The following is a 20,254-nucleotide window of genomic DNA, read 5'->3' as shown; positions in this document are numbered from 1 at the left end:
GTGACTGATTGGACATATCCAGCACAAATTTGTCAGTGCTGTGTCCAATCCCTTCTCTCATCTAAAGAGCTATAAACTATGGAAAAGAAATCTCTCAAGGAGGAGTTATTTAGGGTGCAATGATTTTAAACTGGGTGTATTCTTTTTAACGCTTCAGAATCTAAATATCTCTCATCTTGATTAAAAAAACACACACCCCCTCCCAAAAAAAAAAAACAAAACCCAAACCAGTTGCAATTAGGCATCTAAACAGCTTTCAGAAGTGGGGCCTTTGTGTCGCTGTATTTCAGTTCTTCCATGTATGAAATGCGGCTCCCGGGCTTGACAGCCTCGTGGTGCAATAATGGGAGCTGCATAATTATCCCCCTGAAGAGCTGAGGCTGGTGGGATTGGAAGCATGGAATAATCTGCTTTAGAATTTGCCCTCCTAGCTGTCATTGCTGTGAGGCTTTAATTGCACTGTAATTGCACCGAGAGATGATCTCCTGTCTGTGCAGGAACTTCCTATTTCTGTTTTCCAAAAGGAAAGGCGCTGCCTTGACTTCTGCCTTTGTTATCAAACGCAGATACAGTCGCTCCTCTTTGTGCCGGGCTTGAAGTCACAGATATTCATTTTTTTTTTTCCCTGAGGTTTGTTGTGGTCTTGAATGGCAAAGACGTGAGTGCCAACCCAAGCAGCCGGCTTTGGGGCCGTGACGGGACCTTATGCATTAGCAGTAACGAGTAGGTGTGAACTGGATGCGGTAAGGTCAGTAAGGAACAAGTAGCACCGTTTCCCTTGAGGCAGGGGGGTGGGCTGCTCGTTCTGGACTTCATACTCTGAACAACTTCTCTAATTCAGTTCCCGTCTTCTCAAAATGTTGCGATTCTGTGACTCAAACATGGAATATTGGTGATAGAGAATCAGAGAATCGTTTAGGTTGGAAAAGACCTTTAAGATCTTGGACACCAACTGTAATATCAATCTCATCAAAGGATTTATATTCATCTTGACATCAGGTGCAACTCAACGGTATTGAGGGCAGATGTGCCGTGGTCTGGCGTCATCCTGATGTTGGTGACCCTGTTGCTAACACAACACACGGTCTGTCCTGAAGGGTGACTAACGTGTAGGTGGAGAAGTGGCCCAACCTGAATGTTACTGGCAAGAGGGGTTAGGGAGAACTGTAGACCATTGACCTTCTACAGCTGAACTTAGAAGTTGTGTTCAAGGGATTCTCTGTAAATCCTGCATTTTCCCTAAATAGCTGATTTCCAGTCCTACAGGAGACTTGCTCCAGCAGGTGAATGACCTGGCCTCCGTTTCTCGCCGTGCAACTGAGAGATTGCAATACAGAGCTTATAAATTGCAGGCATCGGGTCCAGCAGACTCCCACTCCTCATCAGTTCTAGCTGCCGTGACCACGTCAAACCTACTTCAGCACTGATTTGAGGTTCAGAAAGGGCTGCTTCTACCTTCAGAGTTTGACACACAGTGTCTGAGAGAGCGTGAAGAGCGCCGATGACAGCTGCGTTCCCATGGCACAGCCGAGCTCTACAACTGAAGGGAAAATCACCACCCACGCAGCCTGCGGGTTCTGAGAGCTGGTAGGAGACCGTGGAGTGAATAAAGACCCCCGTAAACCACCTTACTTTCAGTGCAGAGATAATTTTCAGGGGAAAGCCAAAAAAGTTAATTATATAAATCTCTTAAAACTCTTTAAATTGTACCAGTACATTATATTTCACCGTTCTCTCTGTAAGAAAAGGAGAACAAACGGAATAGGTGTGGGTTGTGTTGAATTACCGTGGCAGAAGAAGTGTTCAGTGTGGTGGTGACCTCGGTAGAAGACCTCACCTGGAACAGAGCTGTCCCTGGGCTGCCTGGTGTCCTGGGGAAGCTGTGTCCTTAGCATCTCTTCCTTTTCTGAGCCCGGCGCTTTCTGAGGATGTGAAAAGAAGAGCAGGATGAAGACAGCACTGCCCTACTGGGAGGCTCAGCTGGTGGTTTGGGAGCGGGGCAGTGGTCTCCGCTACGCGCAGCTTTGCCGCAGTCTCCCTGGTAAGGAAAGGAGCTAAACAAGACTGTGAAAGAGCTATCCCTGACGCGCTTCGTGGGGAGAGATGAAGTCACTGAGGAAGAAGGGAGATGATGAAAGAACGTATATTGCCCACACAGTCTTCTGTTTCCCCACGCGCTCCCCACACCTACATACGCGCTGCTGGGTTGCGGCAGGCGGGGTGGGCAGCGCAGGGATGCTGCCAGCTCTTGCCTGGGTGGCTGGCTTAGATTTTGCTCGCTCTCCTCGCTGCTGTGTATTCCTACCCCAAGGAGAGCCCTCCAGGAGAAAAGCACAGCTTGATGCTGCTGATTGCATTCCTAAGAAAGCGGGGAAACGTTCCAGTCCGACACTGTCCCAGAAGGTCCACGGGCTGGTATCAGTTTCTAGGATACGAAGCTCTACTTTCCCAAGGCTTCTGTATCTTACCCTGTTCATTACTCATATTCAGCCTGTTCCTGTTCGTTAGTGAGTGGAAACTCCGTGTGCCTGTCATTAGTGCTGCGTGCCTCCAAGCTATGTCGGGACTAGCCAGGATAGTCAGGGGTGATCCTGTTTCTTCAATATTACTGAAGGGAAAATTGCAATTTTTGGCCTTTCATATAATCCTGAGATTAGTAAGTGACCTAAAATCATAGAAAATAGGGCTAAATCATAGGAAACAGGGCTGAAGGGGACCTTGGGAATTTACCTGTTGTTTGAAGACACCTCTGCTGCTGTCTTCTCTTTGCAGATGCTTGTTCAGGCTGTTCCTCTCCAGTGCTGGAGGTTTCCTCCTCTCCCGGGCATTCTGCTCCCATTCCTTGGTCTCCTGACACCTAACTTGAATGTTTTTACCGTAGTTAAAACCGGTGCTTCTTTGTCCTAAAACTGAATATTTACTTTTCTTCATAGCTTCCCTTTAAGTGTATACAGTCTAACATCAGGATGGTTATGTGGCTCCTCAGTCCTTCAAGACTAAAACCATATTTCCTCTGAGTCACATTTTCTGGATTTTTGATCTTTCTTGTTCTTCCCTGAACTGACTCACTGCCGTTCGCATCCCACTTGAACTGCAGTGCCCCAAACTTAATGTGATGTTCAGATAAGTAGAAATCTCTTGGTGTTTTGTTTTTTGTTTGGTTTTTTTTTTTTTTTGTCTTGCGGTTTTCCTGTTCCTGTGCCCCTTCCTTAGAAAAACATGAACTTGACTCAGGTTCGCCTAGAACTCCTACATCTTTTTTTAGTGCTAGTGTCAAATCAGTTTTTCATTCTTTTATTATACAGCCATTTCTGCCTAAATGTGGAACTTTGCATTTGTCCTCACTAAACTAATCCTTTCCCTTCCCCCCCCCCCCCCCCCCCCCCCCCCCCCCCGACCACTCCTCCTGTTTGTTAACGTTGTGTGTTCTTGCACTCTGCAACTTCATATTGCCGACAGGTTGAGTGCCCACATTGTACTCCTTCATTCAAATCACTGTTGAAACCACCCGGTAGTACTGGAACAGAACAGACTCCTTTGGAGAACCTCTGGGGTTTCCCTTTTGAGAAGGGGCCTCTGGTTACTCAGAGCAGTTTTAGAGATGGTTTCACTTGTTTCATCTAGTCCAGGGGAAAATTGCTGAAATTTCATTCTTAATTACCGGTTGTGATGATGAAAGGTGACATCTTCTAGTGTTAAGACTTCAGACAGGCTGCTTATCCCCCTTTAGCATCATGTTAGCATTGCTGTAAACTGATTTTTTAAATGCTCCAGTTTAAGTCCGTCTTTGCCACGTCCTCTGAAGCAAGTGCGGACGTAGCGAGACCTTCTGAGCTGACTGAGGTCTTCGTTTGAGTTCCCTCCTTGGCCGGTGATGAGACTTGGTGGGCAGTAGGCTCTGCCAGCCTGCCCAGTATGCCGCTCCTTTTGCATGGGCTACTTAAAAAATAATATATATGAATGTTATAAGAATACAGTTTTACCTTGAAACACTAAGGTTGGCCTTTATGATGCTTAATAATTGCTTTTCCCCCCACCAGTAAAGTTAGAAGTGGGATAGCAAGGGCTAACAGTGAAGAGAAAGAGATGAATGGACTTCAAAACCCAGGGTGGTGAAAGTAAGTAAGTTTAAAAGACGTACAGGCACTCCTTACAAGCTGGTGCTGCTTATAGACCGTGTTGGCCTAGATGAAAGTTGCTTTTAATCTCATAAAACCAAAAGTAAACATCAAAACAGTCGAGCAGGACTGCATACGGGCTTATCTTGTGGCTGACGGTGAAAGCTGTGTGACCCTGAGGGGACTCTGTCCTGACCGTCCAGGGTAGGACCAGCTGGGCTGTGCTGGGTGCAGGAGAGCCACCGGTCCCCTTTCGAGGTTCACTGCCACCGGCGAGTCCAAGGTGGTGCAGAAAGAGGAGCTGGCCCGCTGGTGGCTTGTGTTTGTCCGGTGGGAGGTGTGGTGCTTGTGGAGGTGAACTGGGGTGGAAGGTAGCTGGGTTTAGCCAGTTCCATCGTTCAAGCACGTTGCTACAGGCTTGAGGGCTTCATTCAGCACCGTTTAAAAACGATGGAGATGGAGTAATCCACGCTGCTTCTAGATGGTGATACCAGAAAAGCCATATCCACCAATCGGGGCAATGACTCACATCGCTTGTTCTATCTTTTATGAAGACTTTTTGTTATTGGCACAGTCTGTAGAGAAGGGGGGTGTGGAACTGGTTCTGAAGCGTAGCAAAGGACAGTCGAACTCCCACGAGTACCACACTGATCCTGGAAGAGATGTTGTTGCAGCGTGCAAAGGGGTGGAACGTGTTATGTGCCGCTCTCGCCATTTCTGTCCTAACCTCGTAACGCCTGTTAAGCAACCAAACCTCTGGGGTGGACTGTCATCTCGGTGTCCTCCTGAGCACACCGCTGCGGCTGCTGAGACATTTTTCTTTCTGAGTGAAACTGAGTTTGATTTCTCCCCTTAGGAACCCTATTACGTCCGTTGCATTAAGCCCAACGATAAGAAATCACCACAGCTTTTTGATGAAGAGCGTTGCCGGCATCAAGTGGAATACCTCGGCCTTCTGGAGAACGTGAGAGTCCGCCGCGCAGGCTTTGCCTACCGCCAAACGTACGAGAAGTTTCTTCACAGGTAAGAAGGGCACTGGCAAGTGACTCAGTGTCCTGCTCAGGACCAATTTTGTTCAGTAACTTCGCTTCTTAGCTGGGCCTCCTCTAACTACTGACATGAGCGGCGTATTGCGCAGACGCCGTTCGCTCTCAGAGTGATCAGACCCACGTCTGTAGCTGATGCCCCGGCACGGGGTGGGAGAGGCTCTGCTTATACGTATTGCTGTAACCCCCCGGGGCACAGCTCTGTTATGTGCCCTGTTGGAGCGGCGGCGGCGGAAAAGCGCAGAGGGGTCCCACCTGCGGGGAGGAGCGGACAGGACGGGTGACCCAAACCTGACCAACGGGGTGTTCCATCCCATCTGCCTCATGCTCAGTGTAAAAGCTGAGGGATCAAAGGGTCAGCGCTCTTCCTTCAACGGCCGCATCCGAGGAGGACTCTTCGTCTGCCTGTGATCCCCATCCTGAATGCAGGTCTGGAATCCAGTCTGTCATTAGGTCCAGCCTGGTTCTGCCCCAGTGCCAGCCGGTGTCGTGACTGTCATCTCAGGAGCTTGATCCATTTTTGTATATATTTCACTATTTCTTTTTATATTATTATTAATATTTCATTAAAGTAGTGCAGTTCCTTCTAAACTCGTAAATCACTTTCTCCCTCCTCTGCCTCTCTCTTTGAAAGAAGCGTGGGTCAGTTTGTCGGTCGGTCCCATCTGGGGTCCCCCACATCCCCAGTGGCCGATTTGGCCTCAACCACGGCACTGGGTTCAGCTCTTTGCAGGACAGCTCGGGCGCTGGAGTGAGGTGTGTGGTTTGGCTGTCTCCGCACGAGGGAAGAGTAAGTCTTGAGCCCTCTGGGCTGGTGCTCCTCCCTCCTGAGCGTACGGGTGGTTTAGTATCTGCTGTGGGGTGTGATAAAGCATGTGTCTAATGGGGACTCCAGTTGCTCTCTCGTTTTGTGGCAGCAGATGGGTTTAGAGGTGCAGACGTGGCACTCGGCCTCAACTTCTTTCCTGCTAAAATTTGTTTGCTGCATTCCTCCCTGCAGCAGGAACGTGTAATGAGGTTCTTCCCCAGAGCATAACCTAAAACCAGAGCTAATTAACTTCGGTTTTCTCTCTGAACATTGTCTAATTGTTGCAGCGAGAGAGACAGACAGACATTGCATGTCTTGGGAAGTGCTTGAATGGCACGCGGTGACATTGCGTGCGCAGGAGGAAACCTCTGTACTTTAAAATTGGAAGTCTGAAAAAGGGATAGTAACATGACCCCATTAAAACATGTTTTTGATACTTCTTGCCCTCTTAATTCCTACCAGACTTGTGACAAATGAAATGTTTTGGGTTGAAATGTGTCTTAGGGCTTCAGTAAATTAGCATGGGTGCTCCGAGTTCAGCCTCTCGCTGAGGAAGTGGCGAATTGATTTTTACTTCTGGTATTGAATCAGGTGAGAAAAAGGCCGTGAGGGTAGAAAAAAAAAAAATAAACTACTCAAGCGGGTGGGATGTCACGCGTTAGAAACGAAGTGCCGTTGAAAGATGCCTTGCTGTTCACTGTAGAGATTTGCCTGGGTGTGTCGTGGTACCAGCAGCGGGACGAAAGGGTCTGGCTGACTAATTACAGCCTCCGGTGCTGGGTATCAGTTTTCTTAAACATTATGCAGTGGTTAGACCGTGCTTTTGCCCTCGCATGTGGAATCTGTTACAATTTACTCTTAAGATTTGGGTAATTACTGTTAATATAAACAGCTACTTTGTTTTTAATGAATGTTTGATTAGCTCCGGTAAGCTGGAGACCAGAACTGGTGTTTACAGCCAGTAAACCAAATTAGCACATGGCGACTGGTGCAGCGTTCAGGCTGTTGGAACGTTTGTTCTGCCGGACCCTGGAGTAGGATTAAACATCTACAGTCTATGGTATCAGACGCTCTGTTTGCATATCGCAGGATTTGCTCCAAGTCCAGTCTACACTGACTTTTCCAAATTAAAAAAAAGTAATAATATTCCAGCCTGGATATTGTTTTTATTTTTTTCCCAAATTCTCTGTTCTCTGTCATTGGGTGAGAGCCCCCCTCTTACAGGGGCTGGGGGAGATGATTTGTGGTGCAAGCCGCATGTTTTCCAAGTGGTTTTTGAACAGGGATCACGAGGGATTTCTGTTCCTTTATATTTAACAGGCTTATTGGGAGACGGGGAAGGTGGAGGAGACTCCAGGCCCTTCAGCTCTGGACTCCTGCACGGCACGTTGGGCGCGTTTGAAGGTTGATCTAGAGTAAGGCAGCGAGAGGTGATTTGGGGACCGAACTTTGTCATCTGTTTGCTTACATTTGAAAAAGATCTTATGGAAGTTCAGACCCGCAAACAGATATTGAACTCCCTTACAGGCCCCTGATGCTTTCAGATTTTCTGAGCCCAAAACGGATACCTGTGGTTTGTTTTGCTAATTCCTCTTAGAGGGGACAGGAGATATATAGACAAGAGATACATATATGTGTGTGTGTATCTATGTGAGTGCATGTATGCCTATTTTTTATATATATATGTATATAAAACCATATAAAAAGTAACTTTCCTTTCTGCTGGAAAAGAGTTCGTTGCTACTTAGCACTAAAATACTGTAAGGTAGTTGATATCCTGTGTGTACCAGTAGGAAATGCAGTGAAGCACAGTTAAGACCATTAATAAATGTCCTTTTCCAGCTTTCCTTGAAATTAAGAAAGCTTTGATTTGAGCTCTGTGCAAACCAGTCTGCCTTTAGCGATTTGTAGAAAGTGAGATCTAAATATTTTTTGTTGCACAGGAGATGGTGCGCGTTCACTTGGTAACTATGTCTTCCAGTTGCATGAAACGCGTGTCAGGACCATGTGTCTATTTAAGATATGATGCGTTCTTTTGGTTTAATATATAACTCACTGTGGGGGAAAAAAAAAAAAAAAAAGCTGCTTGGATTTCAGAAAGGGGTCCGTGTGCGGGGCAGGGGGAAGAGCGGCGCCTGCGAAGCATCTGCAGGCATGGCCGCGTGCGAGCGTAATCCAAGACTTTCCCCACCAAGGCATCCCCGTGCCTATTTCCAGGCGATGTTAAACATAGCGCGTAAACGACACCGTGGTAGCCGTCAACCCCACGGCGGTAAGAAAAGAGTATGACCCAGCTTCATGCTCAGACCTGGTATTTTTTCATTAAAGCTTGTGCAAAATTGTGCAAAAATCTCGCTCGCAAAAATCGTGGTTCTTAGGAGAGCTGTAGTGGGAATTGTAAACTCGAGTAGCAACCTGGTGTCTGCCGGGTGTTTCTGTAGCCGGGTCCGGAGAGAAGAAGGAGAAACAAAGGTGGTGTAGAAATGGATGTTTAATGTATACATGACCTTGAAAGCTGCCAGGTTCTCTGGGCAGGAGAGGGGAAGGGTTGTGGTGTCCGTGAGCGGATGTATTTTGGGTTCTGCCTCGCTATAATTAGCAGCGAGGTTGGGATTTTGCCTTGCTGCGGCATCCAGGTCGTGCTCTCCGCTGCGGGGAAGGAGCTCGTGGCATTGCACCGCGCGTGCCGCGGGGGGAACAAACGGAGGCCATGACATTCCGCCACCGGTCCCACCACCTGTGGGCTGGGAGGGAGGTGGCCCGTTTGCCTGGGGATATCTTTAAATACCACAGCCCTGCTTTTGTTGTAAAGGAGGAAGAGAAATAAACCTTTCTTTTGGGCAGGTTTTCAGTTCTCTGGTATCTCGTCCTGTTTTTTCCTGGCCCCGTCGGCGGAGCGGATCTGCTCGGTAATGCCTGGGTTTGCACTGCCACTCTGCTCACTTGATTTTTTTATTTTATTTTATTTTTTTTTCCTAATGTAAATGTCTCAAGGTGGAAGATTTTCCCAGTGAATTAATTATTGCAGGAACATTTTCCTGATGAGAATAAGAAAGAGAAACCCGTGTGAAATATTTATGTCCTGTGAGCACGTGTATTTGAGAGAAGGAATGCTTTTGCCAGCCAAGCATAAATGCAAAATTTTCTGTCGTGACTCTGAGGAGGGTTTTTTTAATGAGCCTGTTTTAGTTATCGGTAAGATCCCTGGTCTGCGTGCTGTAACCCTCACGCTGAGGGTGTTCCCTGCTTAGACGCAGCGCAAACCTCCATTTTTTTTTTTTCCCCTCTTCAGCAGCTTGTTCAGAAAGGCTGATTTGATGGATGACAGCGACAGCGTGATGTATTTCCATTCAGGCTTATTTTTAGTCTGTTTAGTAACTCCTTCAGCGCACCCACTCCCCAGTAAAAAGGTTTATTGCTGCGTCCGTTTAATAGTAGCTGAAAATTCTGAATGTCTAAACCATTGAGATTGATGCTTGACTTGGATCGTGGGCTTTAAACGGAGAAGTGGTTTAGATTGCTGCACGCTTGTTTTATTTAGAACATGAATGCGGGTCCCGTTACAGTGAAAACGTCTATTGCATTTTTGATTAGGTCCGTAAATCTTATGCAGAAAATTCATTGTTGCTCTTTGCAAACGTCTATTCACCTAATCGGCACTGTGCAAGGCGAGTGTATCTTGGGGAGAGCAGAGTCTGACGCCGTTATTTTCATGTTTGGTTTGTAGTTGTCTTAGTTCCAATCTGCATTCTCTCTCCGAGTGTCAAAAGGAGTTTGGAGAGTAAGGACGGGAGGGAACAACTGAACAGCACTTACAGGCAGTAGTGGTGTTTGCACGAACTGTGGCAGTTCAACTATCTGCTGCTTTGGTAAATATTAAAATTTGTTAGAAACGGCTGCAAAAATGATGTACAAGAACATTATTTGCAGAATTTTTAAATCTAGTTTTTCTGTCTAAACAATTGATTACCATTGGCTTCCTACGCAGAAGGGGAGCAAAGCAAAGCTGCTCTTCCTCGCAAAAAAAAAATTAAAATTGAACATTGAAAGTGTGAATAATGGAACTGCCGAATGTGCAGGAGGACAATGATGAGGTTTGTCGTGTTGCATCGGTTTGGTGTTGATGAAGTGAGCTTCTGGCAATATTTTTTTTTTTTTTTTTTTTCAGCATTTCACAAAATCATGCCTCTCGTACGCCTTTTCCTTGGATTTTGAGGATCATGATTCCTACACAGGTTGTCTTGAGGCTCTTCTATCTATAATCTATTTTATTAGAATTTAGATCACAATTCTTTCTAAAACACGTTGAAGGTTGGCCTGCTTGAGAACCTAGGTGACAAAGTTTACGTTTGTAATTTGTACTTTGTGATTCCAGGTACAAGATGATCTCAGAATTCACTTGGCCAAACCATGACCTCCCTTCAGACAAAGATGCTGTGAAGAAGCTCATAGAGTGTCACGGATTTCAGCACGATGTTGCTTATGGCAAGACCAAGATTTTCATCCGCACGCCTCGAACTCTGTTCACCTTGGAGGAGCTGCATGCCAAGATGCTTGTGAGGATTGTCCTCTTCCTACAGAAGGTAAAGCTTAATTTACTGCATTAAAAACTCCCTTCAAGTTCCTTAAAACACCTTTGCTCCCTTTTCGGACTCGCTTGCAAAAGGGACAAGTCGGCACAAATTGTGGAATACTGCAGGTTTTTTTACTACTTAATTTTTTTAAAGCTTTTTCAGTAACGCTCTCTGTAGCGGCACTGAAGTCTCGATGTGGTGTGATGTACCGTGAGCTGTAGGACCTATAAGATTATTGGATATTGTTTAAAAACCTTGCTCTTTACTCACTGAAAGTAGGCTCCCTAGAAACGTAGAGGAGCTTTTATGGGTGAATACGAGTGATGCACAACGGATGTTGAGACAGTGTTATATGCGTAAAATTTTATTAGTGGATCCATAGCTGATGGCATCCATCGAGTTTAATGGTAAAACTCTTGAGAGAGCAGGGAAAGGAGTGGGAGGGGAAGACGGAGTGAGAAGAGGGACAGGGAAAACTCTCCCCAGAGGCCAGCTTGGGAAGAGAAGGGATCTCCAGTGAGCACCCTCCCTGCACGTCCTTTCTGGTGCAGCACGTGGTCTCCCTCATCGTACTATTCCCTTAATAATTACTGGGGTTTTATCAGGACCTGGGCGAAATCCCTATTGTTTTTCCTTATGACACTGTTGGTGCTGGCTGGAGCATTCAAGGACCGGGTGCAGATGCTCGTGCATATTGGGTTATTAAGCTTTGAGCATCTGTATTATTGAGTCCTCTAACGTAAACCAAAAAATACAGCTGAGGGATACAGAAAGAAGGGATGATTTGCGCGCTAGTGGCCATCGCTTCCCATAAGAACCTGCCACAACGTGCAATACTGGGGTCTGCGGGTGCAAGCCGAGGAGAGTCACAGCACAGGAACAGGGAAAAGCGCTGCCCCGGCAGCGTGCGTGAAAGGGTAGCTGAGGGAAAGGCAGTCTGCAGAACAGAAAATAGAAAGCCTCTGGCGTTACAAAGGGTAAGACACCTAAGGCGCTGTGCAACGGGACTTGTGCACTTGTTTTCCCTCTCTGAACACGGGATTTGAGCTCGAGATTTTTCTGGTTTTACCCTTAGGATAACTAATTTTACATTCTGTGACTTCAGGGCAAACACATTCTCGTTCTCATTGTCTTTGCTTACAAAGGTACTCTTGGAAGGCACCGGAGTTTGTTGCGACTTGGCTATCCCCTAAATCATTTAGGTGCTTTGTGGGGCCACAACACCACAATAGAAAGTGGGTTTGTAACCTCAAAAGCACCATATACCATAGGGGAAAAAAATACTAGAGCTGGATTTAGTACCTGCTGAAAACCGTCCCCTGTGTGAGCGTGATCTGCCTGGCAAAGAGCCCCAACTTCTGACTCGCACAGCAACAGAAATGGAACTGACTTTGTCCTAACTAAGAGGGATTGTTGACTAGTTGAAGATTTTTAGAAATGTATTTCTTCAAACACGTTTTTCCTTTGTCATTCTCGGAGCTCAGGAAACAACAGAACTTCTGAAACCCTTTTTGCCCGTCAGAAATAGAAACTGCTGACAGATGGCTATAAAAACTGCACCGGGAGAAAGCCTGCCCTAAAGCTGTGCACTCCACATAAGTTTGCGCAAACTTTCTAAACCTGATGGACTGAATCTCTTTTGGGGAAGAGTAAGATCCTGAAGGAAAAGTTACCCCCTGCAAGCTTTAATAGTTTGGGGAAACACTCACATTTCTTGTGCTTACGATGCGTTTGATATGATTTCCCTCCTGAAAAGCAAAACAATTTTAGCAGTATGGAAGGAGAAAGTGTCAAGTCCAGGGTTGTCGGTATTTGTTGTGCCAGATTGGATGGTTTATCTTTAGTAAGGAATTTTCTAAGTTTTGTGTAGATGTATGTGATTAGTTTTTCTGGGAATGCAAAGCTGAGGCTCCTTAAAGGATGCAGGACGTGCCTGCGTTTGAGCTTTGTGGCTCAGCGTTTTCTTTCCTTTGTGTAGCAGTATCGTGCTTGCCCTGCTGAGGAGCTTCACAACACCTCTCTTGCACTACTCGTCATCTTACACGTTTCTTCCCTAGAAATGACAGCACACTCTTCCAAAAGTGTGCCCTGGCTTATTCATTTGGAATGAAAGGGGGCTGATCTGCGGGGCCCCTCTCATACACCTCTGGTAATGTTTTTCTGGTTAATTAGTTGCGCCTCCGCTGTGCTCACTTGGGTTTCTCGGGAGGAGTTCCCCTCTCTGCAGTCTCTTTTCTAAGTGTGTTGGTCTGATTTGGTGCCTTCAGCGAGTTCACTGGGTCATGCCGTTAATCTGGAGCCTCTCTTTCTTCCCATAGTGGTATGAGGCAAGCTAATGAGTTCCTTGTTGAATAAAGCTGCAGGAGGGACACCTTGCTCCCAGGTGACCCCCGTTTTTATATTAAACGTCTGAGGAATTGAGAGGGGACCTTTTTTGAAATCGAAAGGTGCAGTTAACTGCAGAATAATGTAAAAGACCCAGCCTGTCTGTGCTGTGGGAACAGATGGTGTCTCGCTGCAAGGTGAGCACTGAAGCTCCTCTTTCAGATAAAATCCACCAAAACAGGGCAAGGCACAATTTGGACAACAAAATGCCGGGTTTTGTGAGTTTGCTGGCCTTTCCCTTAGGTGGAAACTTCAGAATTATGTAGTCTGGGCTGTGCTCAACACCCTTGGAGGAGAGGAGGGCTAAAGACTTTTTGCCTCTAGAAGGTAATACCTGGTTCGGAATAACGGATCAACTCTCTGACTCTGTGAGGGGTTCTGCTGTAATGGTTTTGTGTGGCATCAGGCGTGCTGGATTATATATAGAATAACTATAGTGCTTTTGGGGCTTCTCTCATTGCGACAGTCGGCAAAAGCGACAGAAGTTAAATTCCCGGTGCGCGTTGTCGCCTGGGTTCGCAATCCTCCCTGCCCCGGTTTCTCCTCTCCCTGGAGTGGAGAGGGACCAGTGTAAGTCTACGTGGAGAGGTCTTTCTCTTCTGCGCAAAGTATTGAAACAGGACAGGCAGAGTCATCTTTTTGCTATTTCTCTCGGAGAAATCTCTAGCGAGATTCTAATTTACCTAATATAAGATTTGTGGGGAAAAGACAAGCTCCTTCTCAAGCGCTCAAGATATTGAAGACTTTGAAGAAAACCGGATGGCCAGAGCTCCTTTTCTGTAGCTTAACCCCACAGTGGTTCACCTGTATCTCTCTTTGTACTTACTGGATGTTCTTCAATGCCGGCAAAGTGATGGAGAGGAGCTCTTTAGAGTCCTGGAACTTGCAACTAAAGACAAGAAACACTAATGAATCTAAATGCTTACTAGACAGCTCGTCAACAAAAGAGTAGGTGTTGCATTGATGTCTATAGAGATGTGATTAGATACCTTGTACGGTGTTAAATCTGTCTGGAAAATGCGTGAATTTTTCTTGCATTTTCTGTCTTTCTCTTGGTTTACTGTTAGATCTCATTCTCTGCTGTGTATCGGACCGCTCCTGTGTCCCTGCACCAGGCGTGCTCTGCTGCCAGTAGATGGGGCAGTTGGAGATGGGCAGGGCTGAAAAAGGAACAATCAACGTAATAAAAAATAAAATCAGAGTAACGTAATAAAAAATAAAATCAGAGTAAGGATCTGAAGAGGCCTTCTCTGTGCTCTGAAAGCATCAAGGCAATTTTGCCTGTCTCTTAATTTCTGTTCTCAACTTGCTTTCAATTGTTCCTGGAAAAACTCCCACGAAGATGTAATTCTGGCTGCATTTTCCTTACTTTAGTTTTGCCTATATGCATCAAAAGCCGAGTAAGGCAAGCTGTGATACTTCTAAGAGTCACAAGATTATATCTAAAAAGAAAGAGAGAGATTAACTCGATTAAAAAAAAAAATAATCGAGCCTTCTGTTGCATTGGTGTTCCTCAAATTGGAATTTAGGAGAAGGAAAAGACAACTGGAGATAAAATGTGGTGTTGTGACAATAAGCACTTGTGTGATAAAAACTGAGGGAAGATGTAAGGCGTAGCCTTAAAAGCAGCTGATCACAGACTGGGGCCCAATAACATCTTTCTTTGCTCAGGAATGCTTTTAAATGAAAGAAGGATCTGCATATAATGTATATTGCCGTTGTGTTTCGTGGTAGTTTTAAAGGTACATCTTCATTTCTAGCGATATATATTATGCGGTGTATCGCTCTCATACAAATCACAAGACTTTCAAAAAGAGATTCAGTACTTTTCTTAAGAGCTTCGTTATGTGAGTAACCCTTAACCCTTAAAATAATGCTGGTTCCTTTGTTAAGCAACGATAAGAATTTGCTTCTTAGGAGTTCAGTTAAATTGAATTAAAACTGACTTCCAGTTGAAGTAGGTAATTTTGCTTTCCTTTGTTCTGCATCTCCTGGACGTCTTCTCCTTTCGCTTTATCTTCAACCTCCGTTGCCTTCTGTGATAAAAGGGTAGTGAGATTCCAGGCTGTAATTTTACTTCAGACCAAACCAAGCCAGGGAGCAGATGTGACGTGATTTATCCGTGGCAACTTGCTGGCTCCAGGAGAATTTAGCAAGTGAGAGCCGTCCCGTATTAGAAACCCCATATGGCAGTGGAGACATCGCTGTCGGAGTCAACTCCAATGGTCATTTTAGAAGCACCAGCTGAGAACATCCCTGCTTTTTATCTGGTGCATTTGAGTTTATTTACTCTACCTGTGGGCTTGCCATCTGTATGATTGCCTTCATGAGTGCAAATGCAGCAGCTCTAATGTTAATAATAAAACCCAAAAATAAAATAAATAGTAAAAAAGCTGCCATAAAACTCCGTTGCTTTTTCTGCCCTTGGAAACGTTCCCACATATTCATTAGCTTTGCAGAATAGTGCTTTGTTCAAGAAAAAAAGCCCAGCCAGCCAGCACGTGCGCTATGCAAAGATGATGTATCTTGTCAATATAATTTAGTGCACTATTTCAGGGTAATTTTATCAGACCAGTACAGCTGCATATGGTAATCGCTTCACTAAATCTTTACTGCCTAATGCAGAGGAAGAAGCAAGAATTGCTGTTGTATTGCAGCCCAGTCCTCGGACAAAAATCCTCACGCCCTGAAGCCCATCAAGCCCAGGAGGTGAGCGCAGCTGGGAGGAGGCAGCGCTGGCCCCGGCGCCTGCCGCGGCTCTCCTCTACCGCGTCCCAGTGGCAGGGAGGACAGTGCCCGTCCTCCGGCGGCGTGGCGTGGCGTGCCGTTGGCCGCAGGCGCTGGGTTTGCGGAGCTCCACTCTCGGGAGAGCTGTCGCTGGCGGCCCCGCAGCCGCAATCACCATGGCAACCTTCCCCGAAACCCGGCGGGGAAGAGCAGAAAGAGAGGACCATGGCTGACTTGTCATCATTTAACATTTAACGTTTCACCTTCCCTTTCTTCTCCATCCCCATGAGTCCTTGAAGCGCGGTGTGCTGGGAGCATTAACCACAACGGGAAGCGCTCACTCCGACAAAGGCGGCATTTTCATGTCAGATTACGGACGGGCAGTGGGAATCTGATGAGGGCTTTGGTTCAGTGACCCAAATAAAAGGTGATGCAGCGCGTTTGCTATACAGACTCCAGGCATTTACCATCTTGAGGGAACGTGTTTGTGAAGTTTCGAATATAAGTGGAAATAGGGATATGATTACATGTGGAATTTGTACTGTGAACTGAGGTTTTGATCTTGAGAGGCTTTGGCAGGGAGAAGCTGCGAAAGGAGATTCCGTAGCTCCTCCCAAAGGAGCAGCACGTGAGTGCTGTGACAGACGTAAAATGAAGAATTGGATGTATCCCGTGTGGACAGTGCCACTTGCCTCTGTGGCCAAGCTGATCTCTTGGCAGACTGATCCGACCACTTCTCCCACACCGCTTGTCTCCCCTGTGCTGGTGACATCACTCCTCTGCTTCCAGTGGATGCGTTGAGGCATCTCAAGCTCAAAAAACCACCATGTTCCAACCACCCTCCCAAAAAAAACCCCCCAAAATCAAAAAAATCCCCCTGCCTCCCATCAAAAAAGAAAAAAGAAGAGGTTATTTTCTGACAGTTTAGCTCCTGCACCAGCTCACCTTCGTTCGGATGAACGTCCGTGCTGGTGAAATGGAGTCAGGGCTGTGCCCATGGGGGAGACCAAAGAGGGGCAAATTGGATCCTGCCCTTTCAGTAGCAGGTGCACCTGGATACTGGCTTATTATCGCCTTCCTCCCCCAAAAACATTCTTGAATCTAAGGAAATGTATATACCCATGGCATGACTGGATGGGTGGGTGGATGCTGTCTACCTTGACTTCAGGAAGGCTTTCGAGACCGTCTGCCACATCATCCTCACAGGCAAGCTGAGGGAGTGTGGGTTAGATGAGTGGACAGTGGGGTGGATTGAACAGTGGCTGACAGATAGAGCTCAGGGGGTTGTGGGTAGTGGGGCACAGTCTAGTTGGAGGTCTGTGACAAGTGATGTTCAGTACTGGGTCCAGTCCTGTTCAATACATTCATCAACGACCTGGATGAAGGGATGGAGTGTAACATCAGCGAGTCTGCTGATGAGACAAACCTGGGAGGGGTGGCTGACATGCCAGAAGGCTGTGCCGCCATACGGTGTGACCTGGACAGGCTGGAGTGTTGGGCGGAGAGGAACCTCATGAAGTTCAACACGGACGAGTGTAGGGTACTGCGTCTGGGGAGGAGTAACCCCATGCACCAGTACAGGCTGGGGGCTGACCTGCTGGAGAGCAGCTCTGTGGAAAGGGACTGGGGAGTCCTGGTGGGCAACAGGATGCCCATGAGGCAGCAGTGTGCCCTGGTGGCCAAGAAGGCCAATGGCATCCTGGGGGGCATCAAGCAGAGCGTGGCCAGCGGGGCGAGGGAGGTCATCCTCCCCCTCTGCTCTGCCCTGGGGAGGCCACATCTGGAGCACTGTGTCCAGTTCGGGGCTCCCCGGGTCAAGAAGGACAGGGAACTGCTGGAGAGGGTCCAGCAAAGGGCTACGGAGATGATGAAGGGAGTGGAGCATCTCTCTGATGAGGACAGGCTGAGGCACGTGGGGCTTTGCAGTCTGGAGAAGGGAAGACTGAGGGGGGATCTTATCAACGCTTATCAATCCCCAAAGGGAGGGTGCCGGGGGGTGGGAACAGTCTTTGTTCAGTGGTGCCCAGTGACGGGACAAGAGGGAACGGGCACAAAGGTGACCATGGGCAGTTCCATCTGAACCTGAGGAGGGACTTCTCTCCTGTGCGGGCGGCAGAGCACTGGCACAGCTGCCCAGAGAGGGGGGGAGTCTCCCCCTCTGGAGCCATTCCAAACCCGCCTGGACGTGTCCTGTGGCACTGCTGGAGGTGCCCCTGCTCTGGCGGGGGGTGGCACTGGGGGGGTTCCAGAGGGCCCTTCCCACCCTGACCAGTCTGGGATGCTGTGTGTGATTCTTTAGCAAGGCAGGAGGAAAGAGGATACCGTGTTTATACATTGCTATTTAAAAACATGGTCCAGCAATAAATGGGTGGCAGAGCAACTGCAATCTAGAGGGCTCTTGTGTCCCAGCTCTCAGACCTTGGGGTTCGTCACTGTTAGGATCACCTTAAAACTTGTTAATTCCTATGGATGTGGGGAAAAAACCAATAACAACCCCCCCGCCCCCCAAATTCTTCCCCAAGCCCGTTGCCAGCATCCCAGAGAATACGTTTGCGCTTTAGTGAGGGCACGAATGACTTCGATAAGGCCGGTCAGAAGCAGAGCACCCAGCGGCAGAGCAGGTCACTGCCCCGTTCTCTACACGTTTCATCTTGGTCCGCTGCTTTTTGCAGTGCTGCTTGTAAATTCTCGTAAGTGCGGGCTGCCGAGCCAGCTGCGGAGCCGGCCGGTGGGTGTTAACGCTGCCCGCTGCGCCCTCCGTCCCCTCCCGCTTGGTCAGATTTTGCTTTACTTGATTTCGGTTTGCAGAACATGTTGGAAGGACTTTAAAAGGAATCTAAGTTGATTGCCATGAGGGATCAGGGGAATTGAGGAACACTGTGTCTCCGTGTCCCTCTGGAAATCCCAGTCTCAAATGTGGCTTTTTTCCCCCCTCTTGAATGGGCTTCTTTCAGCAAACGTCTCTGCAGTCCCTTGTTTGTTAAGCAAACTCTTTGTAGTTCTCATCTTGTAAATTGAGTATTTCAGGTTCTAATTCAGTCCTTTCACAGTTTTGGGTTTTTCTTCATGTTCATTCATGTGTGTCACAGACAAATTGGGAAGAGCAGACTCTGCAACCACAGAATCACAGAATGGTTGGAGTTGGAAGGGACCTTAAAGACCGTCCAGTCCCACCCCCCTGCCCTGGGCAGGGACACCTCCCCCCAGCCCAGGTTGCTCCAAGCCCCGTCCAACCTGGCCTTGAGCACCTCCAGGGATGGGGCAGCCACAGCTTCTTGGGACAACCTGCGCCAGGGGCTCACCGCCCACTAGTGACGTGTTCTTCTTGTTTTCTTGGAAGGGAATTCTATTTTGCTGTGCTCGAGCTTTTCATTTTTGAAAGGGTACTGAGCTGCTGCCCCTCAAGATGTCTCTAAGCCATGTTCGAACTGTAAAAATACTGCCAGTGTGGTGTAAAGTAAAGCGAGCACAAACAGCATTCAGCAACTTTAACTTGGGAAAGATCCTAATTTACCAGGATAGGGAAAATACCAGGGTCACGTGAACTGTGCCTACAATAAGGTAGAGATACACACATCATTTTTGTGCGTATCTTTATTCCCAACAGGACACTGCAGTATAAATCAGAGTCTCGTTGAGGGGGTTTACCTCTATTTCATGGGGATGCGTAGTGAGCTGTGGACACCGGTTATGGGGCTTTGGGGCAAAAATAAGCACATAGTGATTGATTTGTGTTTGCTGAAGTATTTCTGGATTTTGAGGTTTGTTTTTTTTTTTTTTTTTTCCTGTGATTAAAACTGTCCTCCCTAGCAGAAAGGCATGATTTAGTGCTGCTTTGTGTCCTTTAGACAAAGGTAAGGAATGTTTTCTGGGTCTCTGCGTGGCTCTCTTTGCCCTGTGTCTGCTCTTTGTTCTAGAAAGGCAGAACATTGCTGTCACCACTTCAGAAATGTAGACGGAGCTTAATCCTCAGCCGCTTCACTAAATAGACGTGGGGTTTAAACTCCAGCAGCTGCTGTGCCACGTCAGACCGAAGGTCCATCGGGAGCACGGTTGGGTCTCCAGGAGGTGCCTCGGGAGGACAGCAGCATGGCACATGTGCATCCCGCCCTCCGTAACGCTTTCCCAGACCCTTCAGGCATTTGGACTGGGCATGACCTAAGCTGCACATGGGGGTTTTCGTGGTTTTGGTTTTGTATTCAGTAACAGCTGCTGGATTTCTCTTCCCTGAACTTGTCCTCAGACGTGTGCCACTGGCTTTTAGGTTTTGTAGCCACCTTTGGCAAGTTCGGCTAACCACTCCATGGGGAGATCTTGCTTTGCTTGGGTCATGCATCTCCCAGCTTCACTTGATACCTACTCATTCCTGTACCGACAAGGCAGGACTTTGCTCAGGACTCTGTGAACATCTGTCACATCCCCTCTCAGTCCTCTTTTTCCACAGAGAAGTGTCCTACCTTATTTAACTTCTCCATGTTTGGAGGTTGTTCTGTGCTTCTGGTTGTCCCTGCAGCCTTTATGTCGTGGTTTGGGCTGGACTGGCCACTCAGGTGGAACGACAGGAGGACACTTTACCAGCAATAAAACACTGAAGAT

The 20,254-nt window shown here is 47.3% G+C and overlaps 1 protein-coding gene across 1 annotated transcript in view; it reads left to right on the top strand.

Moving 5' to 3' along the window:
* MYO1D (myosin ID) overlaps positions 1-20,254 on the top strand; it is a 188,319-nt gene that overhangs the window by 66,485 nt on the left and 101,580 nt on the right. The window contains exons 15-16 of the mRNA XM_082495123.1: positions 4,975-5,141; positions 10,348-10,555. Of these exons, the coding sequence (XP_082351249.1) occupies positions 4,975-5,141; positions 10,348-10,555 (375 nt within the window). The remainder of the gene's footprint in view (positions 1-4,974; positions 5,142-10,347; positions 10,556-20,254) is intronic.

The sequence above is a fragment of the Vanellus vanellus genome (assembly GCF_965231255.1).
Source record: "Vanellus vanellus genome assembly, chromosome: 24".
Lineage (NCBI taxonomy): Eukaryota > Metazoa > Chordata > Aves > Charadriiformes > Charadriidae > Vanellus > Vanellus vanellus.
The sequence above is the reverse complement of the archived record's forward strand: the minus strand, read 5'-3'. Positions and strand labels throughout refer to the sequence as shown.